Source organism: Tachyglossus aculeatus, chromosome X3 (assembly GCF_015852505.1).
Source record: "Tachyglossus aculeatus isolate mTacAcu1 chromosome X3, mTacAcu1.pri, whole genome shotgun sequence".
Taxonomy (NCBI): domain Eukaryota; kingdom Metazoa; phylum Chordata; class Mammalia; order Monotremata; family Tachyglossidae; genus Tachyglossus; species Tachyglossus aculeatus.
The window spans coordinates 14,028,412-14,049,266 of record NC_052099.1 but is presented as its reverse complement, the minus strand read 5'-3'; the positions used below and the strand labels follow the sequence as shown (position 1 = coordinate 14,049,266).

The 20,855-nt window shown below is 47.5% G+C and overlaps 1 protein-coding gene across 4 annotated transcripts in view; it reads right to left on the bottom strand.

The window, feature by feature from the left end:
* The window catches only part of ECPAS (Ecm29 proteasome adaptor and scaffold), a 134,197-nt gene that overhangs the window by 62,075 nt on the left and 51,267 nt on the right, over nucleotides 1-20,855 (bottom strand). For all 4 annotated transcript variants that reach the window (XM_038770203.1, XM_038770204.1, XM_038770205.1 and 1 more), the window contains 6 exons: nucleotides 18,687-18,772; nucleotides 18,352-18,430; nucleotides 14,596-14,645; nucleotides 13,698-13,764; nucleotides 10,193-10,315; nucleotides 2,818-2,921 (listed from right to left, as the gene is read on the bottom strand). In XM_038770203.1, coding sequence (XP_038626131.1) covers nucleotides 2,818-2,921; nucleotides 10,193-10,315; nucleotides 13,698-13,764; nucleotides 14,596-14,645; nucleotides 18,352-18,430; nucleotides 18,687-18,772 — 509 coding nt within the window. The remainder of the gene's footprint in view (nucleotides 1-2,817; nucleotides 2,922-10,192; nucleotides 10,316-13,697; nucleotides 13,765-14,595; nucleotides 14,646-18,351; nucleotides 18,431-18,686; nucleotides 18,773-20,855) is intronic.

Genomic DNA, 20,855 nt, shown 5'->3' with positions numbered 1-20,855 from the left:
GCTTTGCACATAGTAAGCACTTAACAAATGCCATCATCATCATTATTATTATTATTATTATTATTATTATTATTATTATTCTCTGTGCCTCAGTGACCTCATCTGGAAAATGGGGATTGAAACTGTGAGCCCCACAAGGGACAACCTGATAATCTTGTAGCTTCCCCAGTGCTTAGAACAGTGCTTGGCACATAGTAAGTGCTCAACAAATGCCATCATTATTATTCAGCGCTTAAAACAGTGCTTTGTACATAGTAAGCGCTTAATAAATACCATCATTATTATTATTATTCTCTGTGCTTCAGTGACCTCATCTGGAAAATGGGGATTGAGACTGTGAGCCCCACGAGGGACAACGTGATAATCTTGTAGCTTCCCCAGCGCTTAGAACAGGGCTTGGCACATAGTAAGCGCTCAACAAATGTCATCATTATTCAGCCCTTCAAACAGTGCTTTGCACATAGTAAGCGCTTAATAAATTCCATCATTATTATTATTATTATTCTCTGTGCCTCAGTGACCATCTGGAAAATGGGGATTGAAACTGTGAGCCCCACAAGGGACAACCTGATAATCTTGTAGCTTCCCCAGTGCTTAGAACAGTGCTTGGCACATAGTAAGTGCTCAACAAATGCCATCATTATTATTCAGCGCTTCAAACAGTGCTTTGCACATAGTAAGCGCTTAATAAATGCCATCATTATTATTATTATTCTCTGTGCCTCGGTGACCTCATCTGGAAAATGGGGATTGAGACTGTGAGCTCCACAAGGGACAACGTGATAATCTTGTAGCTTCCCCAGCGCTTAGAACAGTGCTTGGCACATAGTAAGCGCTGAACAAATGCCATTATTATTATTCAGTGATTAGGACAGTCCTTTGCACATAGTAAGCGCTTAACAAATGCCATCATCATTATTATTATTATTATTATTATTATTATTATTATTATTCTCTGTGCCTCAGTGACCTCATCTGGAAAATGGGGATTGAGACTGGGAGCCCCACGAGGGACAACCTGATAATCTTGTAGCTTCCCCAGCGCTTAGAACGGTGCTTGGCACATAGTAAGCGCTGAACAAATGCCATCATTATTATTCAGCGCTTCAAACAGTGCTTTGCACATAGTAAGCGCTTAATAAATGCCATCATTATTATTATTCTCTGTGCTTCAGTGACCTCATCTGGAAAATGGGGATTGAGACTGTGAGCCCCAGGAGGGACAACGTGATAATCTTGTAGCTTCCCCAGCGCTTAGAACGGTGCTTGGCACATAGTAAGCGCTGAACAAATGCCATCATTATTATTCAGCGCTTCAAACAGCGCTTTGCACATAGTAAGCGCTTAACAAATGCCATTATTATTATTATTATTATTATTACTATTATTCTCTGTGCCTCAGTGACCTCATCTGGAAAATGGGGATTGTGAGCCCCACGAGGGACAACCTGATAATCTTGTAGCTTCCCCAGCGATAAGAACGGTGCTTGGCACATAGTAAGTGCTTAATAAATGCCATCGTTATTATTATTATTCCTATTAAAATGGGGATGAAGGCTGCGAGCCCCCCGGGGGACAATCTGATCACCTTCTATCCCTCCCCCAGCGCTTAGAACAGTGCTTTGCGCATAGTGAGCGCTCAACAAATGCCATCATTATTATTCAGCGCTTAGGACAGTGCTTTGCACATAGTAAGCGCTTAATAAATGCCATCACTATTATTATTATTATTCTCTGTGCCTCAGTGACCTCATCTGGAAAATGGGGATTGAGACTGGGAGCCCCACGAGGGACAACGTGATAATCTTGTAGCTTCCCCAGCGCTTAGAACAGTGCTTTGCGCATAGTAAGCGCTTAACAAATGCCATCATTATTATTCAGCGCTTCAAACAGTGCTTTGCACACAGTAAGTGCTTAATAAAGGCCATCATCATTATTATTATTCTCTGTGCCTCAGTGACCTCATCTGGAAAATGGGGATTGAGACTGTGAGCCCCACGAGGGACAACGTGATAATCTTGTAGCTTCCCCAGTGCTTAGAACAGTGCTTGGCACATAGTAAGTGCTTAATAAATGCCAGTGTTATTATTATTATTCCTAAGCAGTGTGGCTCAGTGGAAAGAGCCCGGGCTTTGGAGTCAGAGGTCATGGGTTCGAATCCCCGCTCCACCACATGTCTGCTGTGTGACCTTGGGCAAGTCACTTCACTTCTCAGCCTCAGTTACCTCATCTGTAAAATGGGGATTAAGACTATGAGCCCCATGTGGGACAACCTGATCACTTTGTATCCCCCTCCAGCGCTTAGAACACTGCTTTGCACATAGTAAGCGCTTAACAAATGCCAACATTATTATTATTATTCCTATTAAAATGGGGATGAAGGCTGCGAGCCCCACGGGGGACAAACTGGTCACCTTGCAGCCACCCCGGCGCTCCCCCTCCCCATCCCCCCGGCCTTACCTCCTTCCCCTCCCCACAGCCCCTGTATATATGTTTGTACAGATTTATTATTCTATTTATTTTACCTGTACATATTTATTACTCTATTTTACGTGTACGTATTTATTCTATTTATTTGATTTGGTTAATACGTTTTGTTCTGTCGTCTGTCTCCCCTTTCTAGACCGTGAGCCCGCTGTGGGGTAGGGACCGGCTCTCTACGTTGCCGACTTGGGACTTCCCAAGCGTTTAGTGACAGTCAGCGCTCAATAAATACCACTGAGTGAAGGAGTGAATTCAGCGCTTCGAACAGCGCTTTGCCCATAGTAAGCGCTTAATAAACGCCATCTTTATTACTACTAATTACTGACGACTTACGGGTCTCCCGCGGCCAGCAGCAGCAAGTATCTGGAAGGTATGTGATCCGGGGGGAACACCGTGCTGGCAAATTTCACGGCCACCTGGCGAACTTGGACTTCGGGCTGGGAGAAAGACAAAAGGACAAAATTTTCCTCGGCTCCTCCGCCGCCGCCCGCAATTCCAAGTTCTCCTCATTCGCGGAGGCCGCCTTTCCCTCACGTCGGCTCTGAAGGCGTGAAGGACGGGAGCGGGAGACGGATAATAACGACACACGCGCGGAGACCCGCTCAACAACACGGGGGACAGACGACGTTCTGCCGACGGTCGACCATCTCTTAGTACAGTGCTTTGCACGCGGTAAGCGCTCAATAAATACGATTGAATGAATGAATGAACGGCTACTGCGAGGGTCCCCCGCCTTAAAAAATATCAAAATGAAGCGGTACGGGCCAACGAAGCGGGGGGGGAACTGCGCGGCGACTTTCTACGGTTCCCCGGGCTCTACTGCTGCGACAATCCTCGCTCTCTACTAATTGCAGGTGGGTAAACGATAATACCAGCCGGCGTCGGCCTCGCAAAAAGAAAAAATAAAAGGGTCTAAGGGAGCCTTTCCACCCCAGCTTCTTCCCCGCTCTCAAACTCTCCGCTGCCTGGCATCCCAAGGGTCAAAAGCATCCCAACCACCCCAGAGCTCCGAAATCGGGCCCCCGAAGCACCTCGTCGTAGTCACAGAAGATTCCCCTTTCCGGTGCTGAAATGGGCTCAGCGATCGCTAACCCCGCAGGGTGAATCGGTGGGAGTCGGTTTCCCCGAATGAATGGACGCCTACTCATTTCGACTGTGCGATCCCAAGCCCCGAGGAGTCAGCACTTCATAAGGGTCCCATCGATGGCACTGGTTGCTTTTATAGCTAAGCAAAGCTTAATCTTACCAAAAGAGCGACGCTGGGTCGTATGTGTCCAAAATGCTATTTACACTGATGCTGCCGCCGCCTGTTTCCTCGATTTGAGGCCTGTCTCCCCCCCTTCTAGACTGTGAGCTCGCTGCTGGGCAGGGACTGCCTGGATTTGTTGCTGTGCCGTACCGTCCAAGCGCTTAGTACAGTGCTCTGCGCACAGGAAGCGCTCACTAAATACGCCTGAATGAAGGAATGAAATAGCCGGGGGTGAAACTCACCTCCTTGCGAGGGGGGCCGAAAGAGGCCAAGAAAGGATGCACGGTCCCAACCAAACTCTGGGCTCAAGTGCGTGGGAAAGAACTCTAATTCTCAATCTCTCTCTCTCTCTCTCTCTCTCCATATATATATACAGATTTATGTAGACATATATAGATATATAGACAGAGATAGATATCTCTATATCTCTACAGAGATAGATATCTCTATATAGAGATATTATCTCTATAGAGATAGAGATATCTCTCTCTCTCTCTATATATATATACAGATTTATGTAGACATATATATATATAGACAGAGATAGATATCTCTATATCTCTACAGAGATAGATATCTCTATATAGAGATATTATCTCTATAGAGATAGAGATATGTATTTCTATATCGAGATATATATCTAATATACATCTCTATAGAGATATATATCTAATATATAGATCTATATATCTCTATAGAGATATAGACATAGATAGAGACATATATATCTCTATATCAACACACATATATAATATCTATCTCTATATTAAGATACATATCTAATATATATAGATCTATATCTCTATATTTATATATAGACATATATAGATTAGAGAGATATAGATATCTCTCTATATCTATATATAGACATATATAGATATATAGAGAGATATAGATATCTCTATGTAGAGAGATATAGATATTGCTATATCTCTTTATAGGGAAATCTATATCTCTCTATATATCTATGTCTATATCTCTATGTAGAGAGATCTAGATCTCTCTATATATCTATATATGCCTATATCTCTATATAGAGATATATAGATCGCTATATCTCTATACAGAGATCTACATGTCTCTATATATTAGATCTATATATCTCTATATAGAAATATCTATCTCTATATATCTATATATAGAGATATATAGATCTAATATACAGAGATATATCTATATATAATGTACAAATATTCAACATGCACATATTAAACATATCAATGTATATACATTTAATATGTACATATACATTACATATTATATATATTACATATATATTAAATATATATCTCTATATATTAGATCTATATATCTATATAGAGATCTCTCTCTCTCTCTTATATATAGATATATATATATATATATATACACACACACACATACACACACATATATATATATATATATATATAGCCTAACAACAAAGTTACAAAAGAGGTTTGAGGATTTGGCCATTTTATTAGCAGATAACCCCTTTGGGCTAATAAAGGATGGGCACCTGTCATACTCCCAGGCAGGCCACGAAGCATCAGTCGCAGCGAGAGACCGCTCCTCGAAAAGCATCAGCCCGTTTGGCTCGGCCGGGGCCGGGCCTCTTTAGAGCCATCAGGGCCGAGGCCAGAGGAAAATTCCTTCCTGCCCTTTGGGCCGACAAAGAAATCTGCCTTCTTTCTAAAAACGGCAGGCTGAAGGCAGAAACGTCTCGTAAAGCGGCAGGGAGGTGCCCGCCTCGTCTGCTGGTGTTGGCCAAATCAACTGGGTCGGCAACAACCCCTTTGGTACAGGAAATAAAAGTTGGTTCCGTCCCCATTTAATAATAATAATAATAACGATGATGATGTTAAGCGCTTACTACATGCCAAGCACTGTTCTAAGCGCTGGGGACACACAAGGTGATCGGGTGGCCCCACGGGGGGCTCCCAGGCTTCATCCCCATTTTCCAGATGAGGGAACTGAGGCCCAGAGAAGCCAAGTGACCGGCCCAAAGTCACCCAGCTGACAACGGGCGGAGCCGGGATTTGAACCCACGCCCGCTGACTCCAAAGCCCGGGCTCTTTCCGCTGAGCCACGCTGCTTCTCTAACAATCAATCAATCAATCGTATTTATTGAGGGCTTACTGTGTGCAGAGCACTGTACTAAGCGCTTGGGAAGTCCAAGTCGGCAACATATAGAGACGGACCCTACCCAACAGTGGGCTCACAGTCTAAAAGGGGGAGACAGAGAACAAAACCAAACATGCTAACAAAATCAAATAAATAGAATAGATATGTACAAGTAAAATAAATAGACTAATAATAACATACGCGCATTTATTCTATTTATTTGATTTTGGTAATATGTTTTGTTTCGTTGTCTGTCTCCCCCTTCTAGACTGTGAACCCGCCGTCGGGTGGGGACCGTCTCTAGGTGCTGCCGACTTGGACTTCCCAAGCGCTTAGTCCAGTGCTCTGCACACAGCAAGCGCTCAATAAATATGACTGAATGAATGAATGAATGAATGAATGAATGAACAGTCACAGCACTACAATGACCCTGTTGGAAGGCAAGGAGGCCTCGCGTGGCTCAATGGAAAAGAGCCCGGGCTTTGGAGTCAGAGGTCATGGGTTCAAATCCCGGCTCCGCCAATTGTCAGCTGGGTGACTTTGGGCAAGTCACTTAATAATAATAATAATGATGCCATTTGTTAAGCGCTTACTCTGTGCAAAGCACTGTTCTAAGCGATGGGGGGATACGAAGTGATAAGGTTGTCCCATGTGGGGCTCACAGTCTTAATCCCCTTTTTACAGATGAGGGAGCTGAGGCTCAGAGAAGTGAAGTGACTTGCCCAAGGGCACACAGCAGACATGTGGCGGAGCCGGGATTCGAACCCCTGACCTCTGACTCCAAAGCCCGGGCTCTTTCCACTGAACCACGCTGCTTCACTTCACTTCTCTGTGCCTCCGTCACCTCATCTGGAAAATGGAGACTAAGACTGGGAGCCCCGCGTGGGACAACCTGATCACCTTGTAACCTCCCCAGCGCTTAGAACAGTGCTCTGCCCACAGTAAGCGCTCAATAAATATGACTGAATGAATGAATGAATGAATGAATGAACAGTCACAGCACTACAATGACCCTGTTGGAAGGCAAGGAACTGAGGCTCAGAGAAGTGAAGTGACTTGCCCAAGGGCACACAGCAGACGTGTGGCGGAGCCAGAATTCGAACACCTGACCTCTGACTCCAAAGCGCGTGCTCTTTCCACTGAGCCACGCTGCTTCACTTCACTTCTCTGTGCCTCAGTCACCTCATCTGGAAAACGGAGATTAAGACCGGGAGCCCCGCGTGGGACAACCTGATCACCTTGCAACCTCCCCAGCGCTTAGAACAGTGCTCTGCCCACAGTAAGCGCTCAATAAATACGACTGAATGAACAAATGAATGAACAGTCACAGCACTACAATGACCCTGTTGGAAGGCAAGGAACTGAGGCTCAGAGAAGTGAAGTGACTTGCCCAAGGGCACACAGCAGACGTGTGGCGGCGCCGGGATTCGAACCCCTGACCCCTGACTCCAAAGCGCGTGCTCTTTCCACTGAGCCACGCTGCTTCACTTCACTTCTCTGTGCCTCAGTCACCTCATCTGGAAAATGGGGATGAAGACTGGGAGCCCCCCGTGGGATAACCTGATCACCTTGTAACCTCCCCAGCGCTTAGAACAGTGCTCTGCCCACAGTAAGCGCTCAATAAATACGACTGACTGACTGAATGAATGAATGAACGGTCACAGCACTACAATGACCCTGTTGGAAGGCAAGGAACTGAGGCTCAGAGAAGTGAAGTGACTTGCCCAAGGTCACACAGCAGACATGTGGCGGAGCCGGCATTCGAACCCCTGACCTCTGACTCCAAAGCGCGTGCTCTTTCCACTGAGCCACGCTGCTTCACTTCACTTCTCTGTGCCTCAGTCACCTCATCTGGAAAACGGGGATGAAGACTGGGAGCCCCGCGTGGGACAACCTGATCACCTTGCAACCTCCCCAGCGCTTAGAACAGTGCTCTGCCCACAGTAAGCGCTCAATAAATACGACTGAATGAACAAATGAATGAACAGTCACAGCACTACAATGACCCTGTTGGAAGGCAAGGAACTGAGGCTCAGAGAAGTGAAGTGACTTGCCCAAGGTCACACAGCACACGTGTGGCGGAGCCAGGATTCGAACCCCTGACCCCTGACTCCAAAGCGCGTGCTCTTTCCACTGAGCCGCGCTGCTTCACTTCACTTCTCTGTGCCTCAGTCACCTCATCTGGAAAATGGGGATGAAGACTGGGAGCCCCCCGTGGGACAACCTGATCACCTTGTAACCTCCCCAGCGCTTAGAACAGTGCTCTGCCCACAGTAAGCGCTCAATAAATGCGACTGAATGAACGAATGAATGAATGAATGAATGAACAGTCACAGCACTACAATGACCCTGTTGGAAGGCAAGGAACTGAGGCTCAGAGAAGTGAAGTGACTTGCCCAAGGGCACACAGCAGACGTGTGGCGGAGCCGGGATTCGAACCCCTGACCCCTGACTCCAAAGCCCGGGCTCTTTCCACTGAGCCGCGCTGCTTCACTTCACTTCTCTGTGCCTCAGTCACCTCATCTGGAAAACGGAGACTAAGACTGGGAGCCCCGCGTGGGACAACCTGATCACCTTGTAACCTCCCCAGCGCTTAGAACAGTGCTCTGCCCACGGTAAGCGCTCAATAAATACGACTGAATGAACGAATGAATGAATGAATGAACAGTCACAGCACTACAATGACCCTGTTGGAAGGCAAGGAACTGAGGCTCAGAGAATAATAATAATAATAATGTTGGCATTTGTTAAGCGCTTACTATGTGCAAAGCACTGTTCTAAGCGCTTGGGGGGATACAAAGTGATCAGGTTGTCCCACGTGGGGCTCACAGTCTTAATCCCCATTTTACAGATGAGGTAACTGAGGCTCAGAGAAGTAAAGTGACTTGCCCAAGGTCACACAGCAGACGTGTGGCGGAGCCGGGATTCGAACCCCTGACCCCTGACTCCAAAGCGCGTGCTCTTTCCACTGAGCCGCGCTGCTTCACTTCACTTCTCTGTGCCTCAGTCACCTCATCTGGAAAATGGGGATGAAGACTGGGAGCCCCCCGTGGGACAACCTGATCACCTTGTAACCTCCCCAGCGCTTAGAACAGTGCTCTGCCCACAGTAAGCGCTCAATACATACGACTGAATGAACGAATGAATGAATGAATGAATGAACAGTCACAGCACTACAATGACCCTGTTGGAAGGCAAGGAACTGAGGCTCAGAGAAGTGAAGTGACTTGCCCAAGGGCACACAGCAGACGTGTGGCGGAGCCGGGATTCGAACCCCTGACCCCTGACTCCAAAGCCCGGGCTCTTTCCACTGAGCCGCGCTGCTTCACTTCACTTCTCTGTGCCTCAGTCACCTCATCTGGAAAACGGAGACTAAGACTGGGAGCCCCGCGTGGGACAACCTGATCACCTTGTAACCTCCCCAGCGCTTAGAACAGTGCTCTGCCCACGGTAAGCGCTCAATAAATACGACTGAATGAACGAATGAATGAATGAATGAACAGTCACAGCACTACAATGACCCTGTTGGAAGGCAAGGAACTGAGGCTCAGAGAAGTGAAGTGACTTGCCCAAGGGCACACAGCAGACGTGTGGCGGAGCCAGAATTCGAACCCCTGACCTCTGACTCCAAAGCGCGTGCTCTTTCGACTGAGCCGCGCTGCTTCACTTCACTTCTCTGTGCTTCAGTCACCTCATCTGGAAAACGGGGATGAAGACTGGGAGCCCCGCGTGGGACAACCTGATCACCTTGCAACCTCCCCAGCGCTTAGAACAGTGCTCTGCCCACAGTAAGCGCTCAATAAATACGACTGAATGAACAAATGAATGAATGAATGAACAGTCACAGCACTACAATGACCCTGTTGGAAGGCAAGGAACTGAGGCTCAGAGAAGTGAAGTGACTTGCCCAAGGTCACACAGCAGACGTGTGGCGGAGCCAGGATTCGAACCCCTGACCCCTGACTCCAAAGCGCGTGCTCTTTCCACTGAGCCGCGCTGCTTCACTTCACTTCTCTGTGCCCCAGTCACCTCATCTGGAAAACGGAGATTAAGACCGGGAGCCCCGCGTGGGACAACCTGATCACCTTGCGCCTAGAACAGTGCTCTGCACATAGTAAGCGCTTAATAAATGCCACCCTCATTATTATTATTATTTAAAAAAAAGGCATCCACGCCACAGGACAGGCCCACTTCGCAACCCCGCGCTACCTTCTCTCGCAAACGAAATCCCCGCTGGGGGAGAAACCGCGGCAGGAAACGCCATCCCTCCCCCCCGGCGGGCCGGGAAACGGCGGCCGGAAACCCCGCCGGTCGGAATTCGAGTGCCCGAGCCGGGTTTCCGGGAAGCGTGGCTACCTTTATTAGCTTTGAAGCCACCAAGGCCTCCATCAAGGTTCGCTGGGCTCCTTCCAGAGAGCTATAGGCCCCGACCATCATAGACAAAGCTTCCTGAATAGCCAGGCGGGTGTCAGGCTCTTCCTACGGAGAGAGGAAAAGAACAACGGCGTCACCCCTAAACCCCTACGCCCGTCCTCCGGAGTGGAAACGCGCGGCGGGCGGGCATTTCGCCGCACCCTCCCGAGCGCTTAGTATTTCATTCATTCAGTCGCTTTATTGAGCGCTCGGGCAGTCCAGGTCGGCACCATACCGAGCCGGTCCCTACCCGACGGCGGGCTCACGGGCTAGGAGGGGGAGACGGACAGCAAAACGGAACAGATTAACCAAATCAAATAATTAGAATAAATATGTACAAATAGAGTAATAATAATAGAGTAATAGCACAGTGCTCTGCAGTATTTCATTCATTCGATCGCATTTATTGAGCGCTTACTGGGTGCAGAGCACTGGACTAAGCGCTTGGGAGGTCCAAGTCGGCGCCATATAGAGACGGGCCCTACCCGACAGCGGGCTCACAGTCTAGAAGGGGGAGATGGACAACAAAACGAAACATATTAACAAAATCAAATACTTAGAATAAAGATGTACAAATAAAATAGAGTAATAAATAATAAGAAACTGAGTAACAGTGCAGTGCTCTGCAGTATTTCATTCATTCGATCGTATTTATTGAGCGCTTACTGGGTGCAGAGCACTGGACTAAGCGCTTGGGAGGTCCAAGTCGGCGCCATATAGAGACGGGCCCTACCCGACAGCGGGCTCACAGTCTAGAAGGGGGAGACGGACAACAAAACAAAAAAGATTAACAAAAGAAAATAATTAGAATAAAGATGTACAAATAGAGTAATAAATAATAATAAAGAGAGTAATAGTACAGTGCTCTGCAGTATTTCATTCATTCGATCGTATTTATTGAGCGCTTACTGGGTGCAGAGCACTGGACTAAGCGCTTGGGAGGTCCAAGTCGGCGCCATATAGAGACGGGCCCTACCCGACGGCGGGCTCACAGGCTAGAAGGGGGAGACGGACAACAAAACAAAAAAGATTAACAAAAGAAAGTAATTAGAATAAAGATGTACAAATAGAGTAATAAATAATAATAAAGACAGTAATAGTACAGTGCTCTGCAGTATTTCATTCATTCGATCGTATTTATTGAGCGCTTACTGGGTGCAGAGCACTGGACTAAGCGCTTGGGAGGTCCAAGTCGGCGCCATATAGAGCCGGGCCCTACCCGACGGCGGGCTCACAGTCTAGAAGGGGGAGACGGACAACAAAACAAAAAAGATTAACAAAAGAAAATAATTAGAATAAAGATGTACAAATAGAGTAATAAATAATAATAAAGACAGTAATAGTACAGTGCTCTGCAGTATTTCATTCATTCGATCGTATTTATTGAGCGCTTACTGGGTGCAGAGCACTGGACTAAGCGCTTGGGAGGTCCAAGTCGGCGCCATATAGAGACGGGCCCTACCCGACAGCGGGCTCACAGTCTAGAAGGGGGAGACGGACAACAAAACAAAACATATTAACAAAAGAAAATGATTAGAATAAAGATGTACAAATAGAGTAATAAATAATAATAAAGAGAGTAATAGTACAGTGCTCTGCAGTATTTCATTCATTCGATCGTATTTATTGAGCGCTTACTGGGTGCAGAGCACTGGACTGAGCGCTTGGGAGGTCCAAGTCGGCGCCATATAGAGACGGGCCCTACCCGACAGTGGGCTCACAGTCTAGAAGGGGGAGACGGACAACAAAACAAAAAAGATTAACAAAAGAAAATAATTAGAATAAAGATGTACAAATAGAGTAATAAATAATAATAAAGAGAGTAATAGTACAGTGCTCTGCAGTATTTCATTCATTCGATCGTATTTATTGAGCGCTTACTGGGTGCAGAGCACTGGACTAAGCGCTTGGGAGGTCCAAGTCGGCGCCATATAGAGCCGGGCCCTACCCGACGGCGGGCTCACAGTCTAGAAGGGGGAGACGGACAACAAAACAAAAAAGATTAACAAAAGAAAGTAATTAGAATAAAGATGTACAAATAGAGTAATAAATAATAATAAAGAGAGTAATAGTACAGTGCTCTGCAGTATTTCATTCATTCGATCGTATTTATTGAGCGCTTACTGGGTGCAGAGCACTGGACTAAGCGCTTGGGAGGTCCAAGTCGGCGCCATATAGAGCCGGTCCCTACCCGACAGCGGGCTCACAGGCTAGAAGGGGGAGACGGACAACAAAACAAAAAAGATTAACAAAAGAAAATGATTAGAATAAAGATGTACAAATAGAGTAATAAATAATAATAAAGAGAGTAATAGTACAGTGCTCTGCAGTATTTCATTCATTCGATCGTATTTATTGAGCGCTTACTGGGTGCAGAGCACTGGACTAAGCGCTTGGGAGGTCCAAGTCGGCGCCATATAGAGACGGGCCCTACCCGACGGCGGGCTCACAGTCTAGAAGGGGGAGACGGACAACAAAACAAAACATATTAACAAAAGAAAATAATTAGAATAAAGATGTACAAATAGAGTAATAAATAATAATAAAGAGAGTAATAGTACAGTGCTCTGCAGTATTTCATTCATTCGATCGTATTTATTGAGTGCTTACTGGGTGCAGAGCACTGGACTAAGCGCTTGGGAGGTCCAAGTCGGCGCCATATAGAGACGGGCCCTACCCGACAGCGGGCTCACAGGCTAGAAGGGGGAGACGGACAACCAAACAAAACATATTAACAAAATAAAATAATTAGAATAAATATGTACAAAATCAATCAATCGTTTTTATTGAGCACTTACTGTGTGCAGAGCACTGTACTAAGCGCTTGGGAAGTACAAGATGGCAATAGAGTAATAAATAATAAGAGAGTAACAGTACAGTGCTCTGCAGTATTTCATTCATTCAATCGTAATTACTGAGCGCTTACTATGTGCAGAGCACTGTACTAAGCGCTTGGGAGGTCCAAGTCGGCACCATATAGAGCCGGTCCCTACCCGACAGCAGGCTCACAGTCTAGAAGGGGGAGACGGACAACAAAACAAAATATATTAACAAAATCAAATAATTAGAATAAAGATGTACAAATAAAATAGAGTAATAAATAATAAGAAACAGAGTAACAGTGCAGTGCTCTGCAGTATTTCATTCATTCAATCGTATTTATTGAGCGCTTCCAGTGTGCAGAGCACTGTACTAAGCGCTTGGGAAGTCCAAGTCGGCAACATATAGAGCCGGTCCCTACCCGACAGCGGGCTCACAGTCTAGAAGGGGGAGACGGACAACAAAACAAAACATATTAACAAAATAAAATAATAAGAATAAAGATGTACAAATAGAGTAATAAATAATAATAAATAAGAGTAATAGTACAGTGCCCTGCACACAGTGAGCGCTCAATAGATACCGCCGACAGGTAGAAAACGCCAACCTGCCACTTTTATTCACCTACCTTACATAAAGCATCAAAGAACTGCTGGACAAGGGCTATGTCCTTGGTAAACAAATGAGGCATTCGGCTGCAAGGAGACGTAAAAACGAAAAAAGTGAGGCCGACAGCAGAAAAATACAACATTTCTCTTCAATTTGCGTCCAAACACAATGCGGGCCTCGACGGGATATCAGTACTACACTGCCCCAATTCCCATCAAACAACTATCTTAAAAGCAGACACCAGCATCCAGACATATTCCTAAACTTACTGGAAAAGGGGCTATATTCTTACGCGCTTTGCAGACGAACATTTTCAAGGCAACTGAGCATTTCTCCCAACATTCCCGTTAGGTGGATCAGAATTATTCCTGCGTTCCCCGTGAGGAGACAAGGCAGAGGGAACCGATTTGTAGCATATCACAGGTGTAAGGAAAAAAAAAAAAGAATCAAGGCGTCTCTAGTATTGAGTCCCCGGTTTTAACGGAAGAGCCGCTGCAGCGAAAAATGATCAGATCCGGAATCAGGGGACGACGCCGGATCGCTTCTGGCAGCGGTTGCTACGTTGCCCTCGTTTTCCCACTTCCGATAGCGAAAAGCCAGGGAATTTGGGCGAGGAAGCGGGACCCCCCCTCGGGCGAGGGAGCGGCAGGTGAAGCCACCGAGGCTGCGGGTGTTTTTCTTAGTTTTCCCTTGGCACAAAAACAGACGCCTTGGGAAAAGCTTTCTGACGACTTACGGCCCCGCGCTCATTTGGAATTTGGCGCGAGGGGGACGCGCGGACACAACGTCCCCCTCCCCTCGAAAAAACACCGCGTCCGCAGCCGGAGGATGGCCAGACCCTTATTCTCCGTGCGCCACGCAATCGCAAGCTCCCTCAGACAAGACGCGGACGGGAAACGTGAAGCAGTTTTGCTGACCTGGACAGCTTTCCAACAGCGGAATATGCCATCGACAGTAGTTTAGGGTCCTTGAAAATAAAAATAAAAATACCATCACCACCATCGCCGTCGGCATCGGGAACCGAAACCATCGCTCGGCCCGGAACGCTCCTTTCGGACGGCCGCGCTTCCGGCCCATCGCAACTCGGAGGCTTTAGGCGCCGGGACGGATGTTCCCGGGCCCGCGATCGGCACCCCGGGGCGACCACCGCCTCCTACGCCGAATACTTTGCCGGCAAAACTGAAATCGTACCCCGAGGTCTTCCCTTCCCATCCCCATTTTCCAGACGAGGGAACTGAGGCCCGGAGAAGTGAAGCGGCTTGCCCAGAGTCACCCAGTCATCTAGACTGCGAGCCCGCCGTCGGGTAGGGACCGTCTCTCTATGCTGCCAACTCGGACTTCCCAAGCGCTTAGTCCAGTGCTCTGCACACGGGGAAGCGCTCAGTAAATACGACTGAATGAATGACAAGTGGCGGAGCCGGGACTTGAACCCATGACCTCGGATTCCAAAGCCACTGAGCCACGCTGATGATTATTATTCAATCAATCAATCAATCATTCGTATTTATCGAGCGCTTACTGTGTGCAGAGCACTGTACTAAGCGCTGGCAACGAATAGAGACGGTCCCTACCCAACAGTGGGCTCACAGTCTAAAAGGGGGGAGACAGAGAACAAAACCAAACATACTAACAAAATCAAATAAATAGAATAGATAGGTACAAGTAAAATAGAGTAATAAATATGTACAAACATGTATACATCATCATCATCATCAATCGTTTTTATTGAGCGCTTACTATGTGCAGAGCACTGTACTAAGCGCTTGGGAAGTACAAGTTGGCAACAAATAGAGACAGTCCCTACCCAATAAATATGTACAAACATGTATACATCATAATCATCATCAATCGGTTTTATTGAGCGCTTACTATGTGCAGAGCACTGTACTAAGCGCTTGGGAAGTACAAGTTGGCAACAAATAGAGACAGTCCCTACCCAACAGTGGGCTCACAGTCTAAAAGGGGGGAGACAGAGAACAAAACTGAACATACTAACAAAATAAAATAAATAGAATAGATAGGTACAAGTAAAATAAGTAGAGTAATAAATATGTACAAACATGTATACATCATCATCATCATCAATCGTTTTTATTGAGCGCTTACTATGTGCAGAGCACTGTACTAAGCGCTTGGGAACAAATAGAGACAGTCCCTACCCAACAGTGGGCTCCCAGTCTAAAAGGGGGGAGACAGAGACCAAAACCAAACATACTAACAAAATCAAATGAATAGAATAGATATGTACAAGTAAAATAAATAGAGTAATAAATATGTACAAACATGTATACATCATCATCATCATCAATCATTTTTATTGAGCGCTTACTATGTGCAGAGCACTGTACTAAGCGCTTGGGAACAAATAGAGACAGTCCCTACCCAACAGTGGGCTCCCAGTCTAAAAGGGGGGAGACAGAGACCAAAACCAAACATACTAACAAAATCAAATAAATAGAATAGATATGTACAAGTAAAATAGAGTAATAAATATGTACAAACACGTATACATCATCATCATCATCAATCGTTTTTATTGAGCGCTTACTATGTGCAGAGCACTGTACTAAGCGCTTGGGAACAAATAGAGACAGTCCCTACCCAACAGTGGGCTCCCAGTCTAAAAGGGGGGAGACAGAGACCAAAACCAAACATACTAACAAAATCAAATAAATAGAATAGATATGTACAAGTAAAATAGAGTAATAAATATGTACAAACACGTATACATCATCATCATCATCAATCGTTTTTATTGAGCGCTTACTATGTGCAGAGCACTGTACTAAGCGCTTGGGAACAAATAGAGACAGTCCCTACCCAACAGTGGGCTCCCAGTCTAAAAGGGGGGAGACAGAGAACAAAACCAAACATACTAACAAAATCAAATAAATAGAATAGATATGTACAAGTAAAATAAATAGAGTAATAAATATGTACAAACATATATACATATATTCCACACCGGTAACTCTCGTCCGAGTTCCCCGGTGCCCCTGCCATTCCCTGCCCTCGAGAAGCGGTCGGCCGAGACTGCGCGTGCGGGGCGCTGTACTAAGCGCTTGGGAGAAGCGCTTTTTCGACTGGGAGCCCACTGTTGGGTAGGGACTGTCTCTATACGTTGCCAATTTGGACTTCCCAAGCGCTTAGTCCGGTGCTCTGCACACAGTAAGCGCTCAAGAAATACGATCGATTGATTGATTGATTGATTGATTGAGAAGAGGGCCACGAAACGGAACCGGCCGCCCCAATTCCCGCGCGGTTTAGAGGGTTTCTCACGGGAATCACGAGGCGTGCCCTTCCCGTGTTCCCGTTCCTTCTCGGTCTCCTTCGCGTCCACACTACTCCTCCTCCTCCTCCCGTCCACACTACTCAGATTGGGCCTACTTCCTAATTTAATCGCCTCTTATCGGTGACGGCGAGCTATCGCCCGAGAAGAAGGCGCTCACCGTCGGGGCTCCTCAAGGGTTAGTCCTCCATCCTCCTCCAGGACTGAGCCCCTTCCTTCCTCTCCCCCTCGTCCCCCTCTCCATCCCCCCCATCTTACCTCCTTCCCTTCCCCACAACACCTGTACATATGTATATATGTTTGTATATATTTATTACTCTATTTATTTTACTTGTACATATCTCTTATTTGATTCTGTTAGTCTGTTTGGTTTTGTTCTCTGTCTCCCCCTTTTAGACTGTGAGCCCGCTGTTGGGTAGGGCTCTATATGTTGCCAATTTGTACTTCCCAAGTGCGTAGTACAGTGCTCTGCACATAGTAAGTGCTCAATAAATACGATTGATGGTGATGATGATGATGATCTCGCTCCCTCGGTGTGGTGCGCGCCCACGGTGAGCCCCAAATCTTCATCTCCAGCCCCGCTCTCCCTCCCTCCCTCTCCATCTGGCCGCCCGCCCGCCATCTATAAACCTCACTCTGCCCAAGACCGAACTCCTTCGTTCATCCCGAGGCACGGAAGACCGACCGGCGGCCGACCCCGTCCTAGGTGCGTCCGTTCGGCCCGTTATCGGATTATTTTGGCGGTACTTGCATTTCCATCGCCCCCGCTCGAGGGTAAGCGCCCTGTGGGCAGGGAACGCGGCACTGGCTCCGTTTGGAGGCCGAGCGCTTAGCACGGTAGATTCCGCCCACTGGGAACGCGGCACTTCATTCATTCATTCACTACAGTGCTCTGCACACAGTAAGCGCTCAATAAATACGATTGAATGAATGAACGGCCATATTTATTGAGCGCTTCCTGTGTGGACAGCACCGTAATAATATAATAATGACGATGATGGCGTTTGTTAAGCGCTTACTACGGGCAGAGCGCTGGGGGGGGATGCAAGGTGATCAAGCCGTCCCACGGGGGGCTGACAGTCTTTATCCCCGTTTTACAGACGAGGGAACAGAGAAGTTAAGGGACTTGCCCAAGGTCACACAGCAGGCGTGTGGCGGAGCCGGGATTCGACCCCGTGACCTCTGGACTCCAAAGCCCGAGCTCCGGCCACGCCGCTCTCCCCACTACTAAATTAAAGGAAGGAAATAACACTCCGCTACGGCATCTCACGACTAAAGACAAAGGAACGCCTTCGGGGAGGGCAGACGAATGACGGCATTTCACGACGGCATTTATTAAGCGCTTACTACGTGCACAGCCCCCAAAAAACGCTTTTCCACTCACCTCTTTATACTCGTTAATCAGTTTGGTGAGGCCATTTAAAAGCATCGGCCCCAGTGGCTTAATCTTCACGTCTGGACATCTGGAAGAAAAGCAACGGAGCACACGACTGGGGAAAATTCCCTTTTCAGTAAAAATCCAAGCAGCCAGTTGGAAAATTCAGTGTGATGAGACCCCCCCCGCCCCGCCCGCCCCCATTTTTTTTTTTTCCCCCCGATAAAAACAAGCGGAAGATCGTTCCGAGTACGGCGGGGCGAGCCCAACGCATCTTCCCCCACGCTGACCGTCGGGCCGTAAAATGAAAATAAAGCTCCGCGGCGAGGGTCGCCGACACTTACACTATACACATCTGGTGCACAAACTGCAGGGACAGCGTCCTCAGTTTTGCGTTTGTATTTACACCGAAGAGGCCGTCATACACCACCTGGGAGAGAGGAACCACCGGAAACGTGAGCTTTTCCTGCTGACATCGGCCTCCTCGCGGCGTTTTTTGTCGTTTTGACGCGCATTCATCCCGCTAACTTCTCCTGCCCCTAATCCCGTTCATGCTGCTTCGCAGGGGTGACCGCTCGGAGGGAAACGCAAACTCCCGCCCCTGATCCCGGTCACGCGGCTCCGAAAAGCGTGACCGCTCGGAGAGAAATGCAAAACGCAGCTAGGCGCCCGCCGTTATAATAATAATAATAATAATAATGGCATTTATTAAGCGCCTACTACGTGCAAAGCGCCGTTCTAAGCACTGAGGCGGTTCCAAGGGGATCCCGTGGTCCCACGGGGGGCTCACGGTCTTAATCCCCATTTTCCAGATGAGGGAACTGAGGCCCAGAGAAGTGAAGTGACTTGCCCAAATGCCTCCTCCTTCCTCTCCCCCTCCCCACAGCACCTGTATATATGTATAAACGTTTGAACGGATTTATTACTCTATTTTATTTTATTTGTACATATCTATTCTATTTGATTTTGTTAATGTTTTGTTTTGTCATCTGTCTCCCGCTTCTAGACCGTGAGCCCGCTGTCGGGTAGGGACCGGCTCTAGATGTTGCCGACTTGGACATCCCAAGCGCTTAGTACAGTGCTCCGCACACAGTAAGCGCTCAATAAATACGATTGAATCAATCAATCAATCGTATTTATTGAGCGCTTACTGTGTGCTCAGTGTGATGAGACCCCCCCGCCCCCATCTTTTTTTTCCCAATAAAAATAAGCGGAAGATCGTTTCGAGTACGGCGATTGAATGAATGAATGAATGAGTTGGCGGAGCCGGGATAATAATAATAATAATAATAATAATGACGGTATTTGTTAAGCGCTTACTATGTGCAAAGCGCTGTTCTAAGCGCTGGGGAGGTTATAAGGTGATCAGGCGGTCCCACGGGGGGCTCACAGTTTTAATCCCCATTTTCCAGATGAGGGAACTGAGGCCCAGAGAAGTTGTGACTTGCCCAAAGTCACCCAGCTGACAATTTTAGACTGTGAACCCACTGCTGGGTAGGGACTGTCCCTATATGTTGCCAACTTGGACTTCCCAAGCGCTTAGTACAGCGCTCTGCACACAGTAAGCGCTCAATAAATATGATTGATTGATTGGCAGAGCCGGGATTTGAACCCAGGCCCTCGGACTCCAAAGCCCGGGCTCTTTCCACTGAGCCACACTGCTCCTCTAATTATCTGCTTGATCCCGGGATTTACACCGCCGTCGGGCTGTGGGCGTCTCTGGTTGCCGGTTTAAGAACGGGAGCGTTCCTTCATCCATTCAGTCGTATTTATTGAGCGCTTCCTGTGGGCAGAGCACTGTACTAAGCGCTTGGGAAGTCCAAGTTGGCACCATATAGAGACGGTCCCTACCCGACAGCGGGCTCACAGCCTGGAAGATGTTTGATGCGGCGGTAGACGGGCGAACAGCCGGGGGGAGGCCCTAGAAAGAGTGGGCAAACATGGACTGAACGTTTTCTCGTTCCAAAAACGTTCCTTGGAACCCTCAAGGGGCCCGGGAGATTTTCGGACTAATGCCTGGCGTACTGAGGGTGCGAGATATTAAAGCCGCTCAAGCCCGCTTTTCCTAAGAATGGGCACTCAAACAGTTCAAACAGCGGCCCAGAAAACATTTCCCCGCACCGGGAGAACGTTCGACGTCCCCCCCACCGCCCCCCGTCTACACTGCCAGCTCGCCGCGGGCAGGGAAGGCTTACCGTTGTCTTTGACTGCGAACCCACTGTTGGGTAGGGACCGTCTCTATAAGTTGCCAACTTGTACTTCCCAAGCGCTTAGTACAGTGCTCTGCACACAGTAAGCGCTCAATAAATACATGTGACTGATGGATTGTTGTACTGTATTTTCCCCAAGCGCTTAGTACAGTGCCCTGCGCCCAGCGGAAAGAGCCCGGGCTTTGGAGCCCGAGGTCACGGGTTCAAGTCCTGGTTCTGTCAGCTGTCACTTCACTTCTCTGTGCCTCAGTTCCCTCATCTGGAAAATGGGGGTGAAGACCGGGAGCGCCCCCCTGTGGGACC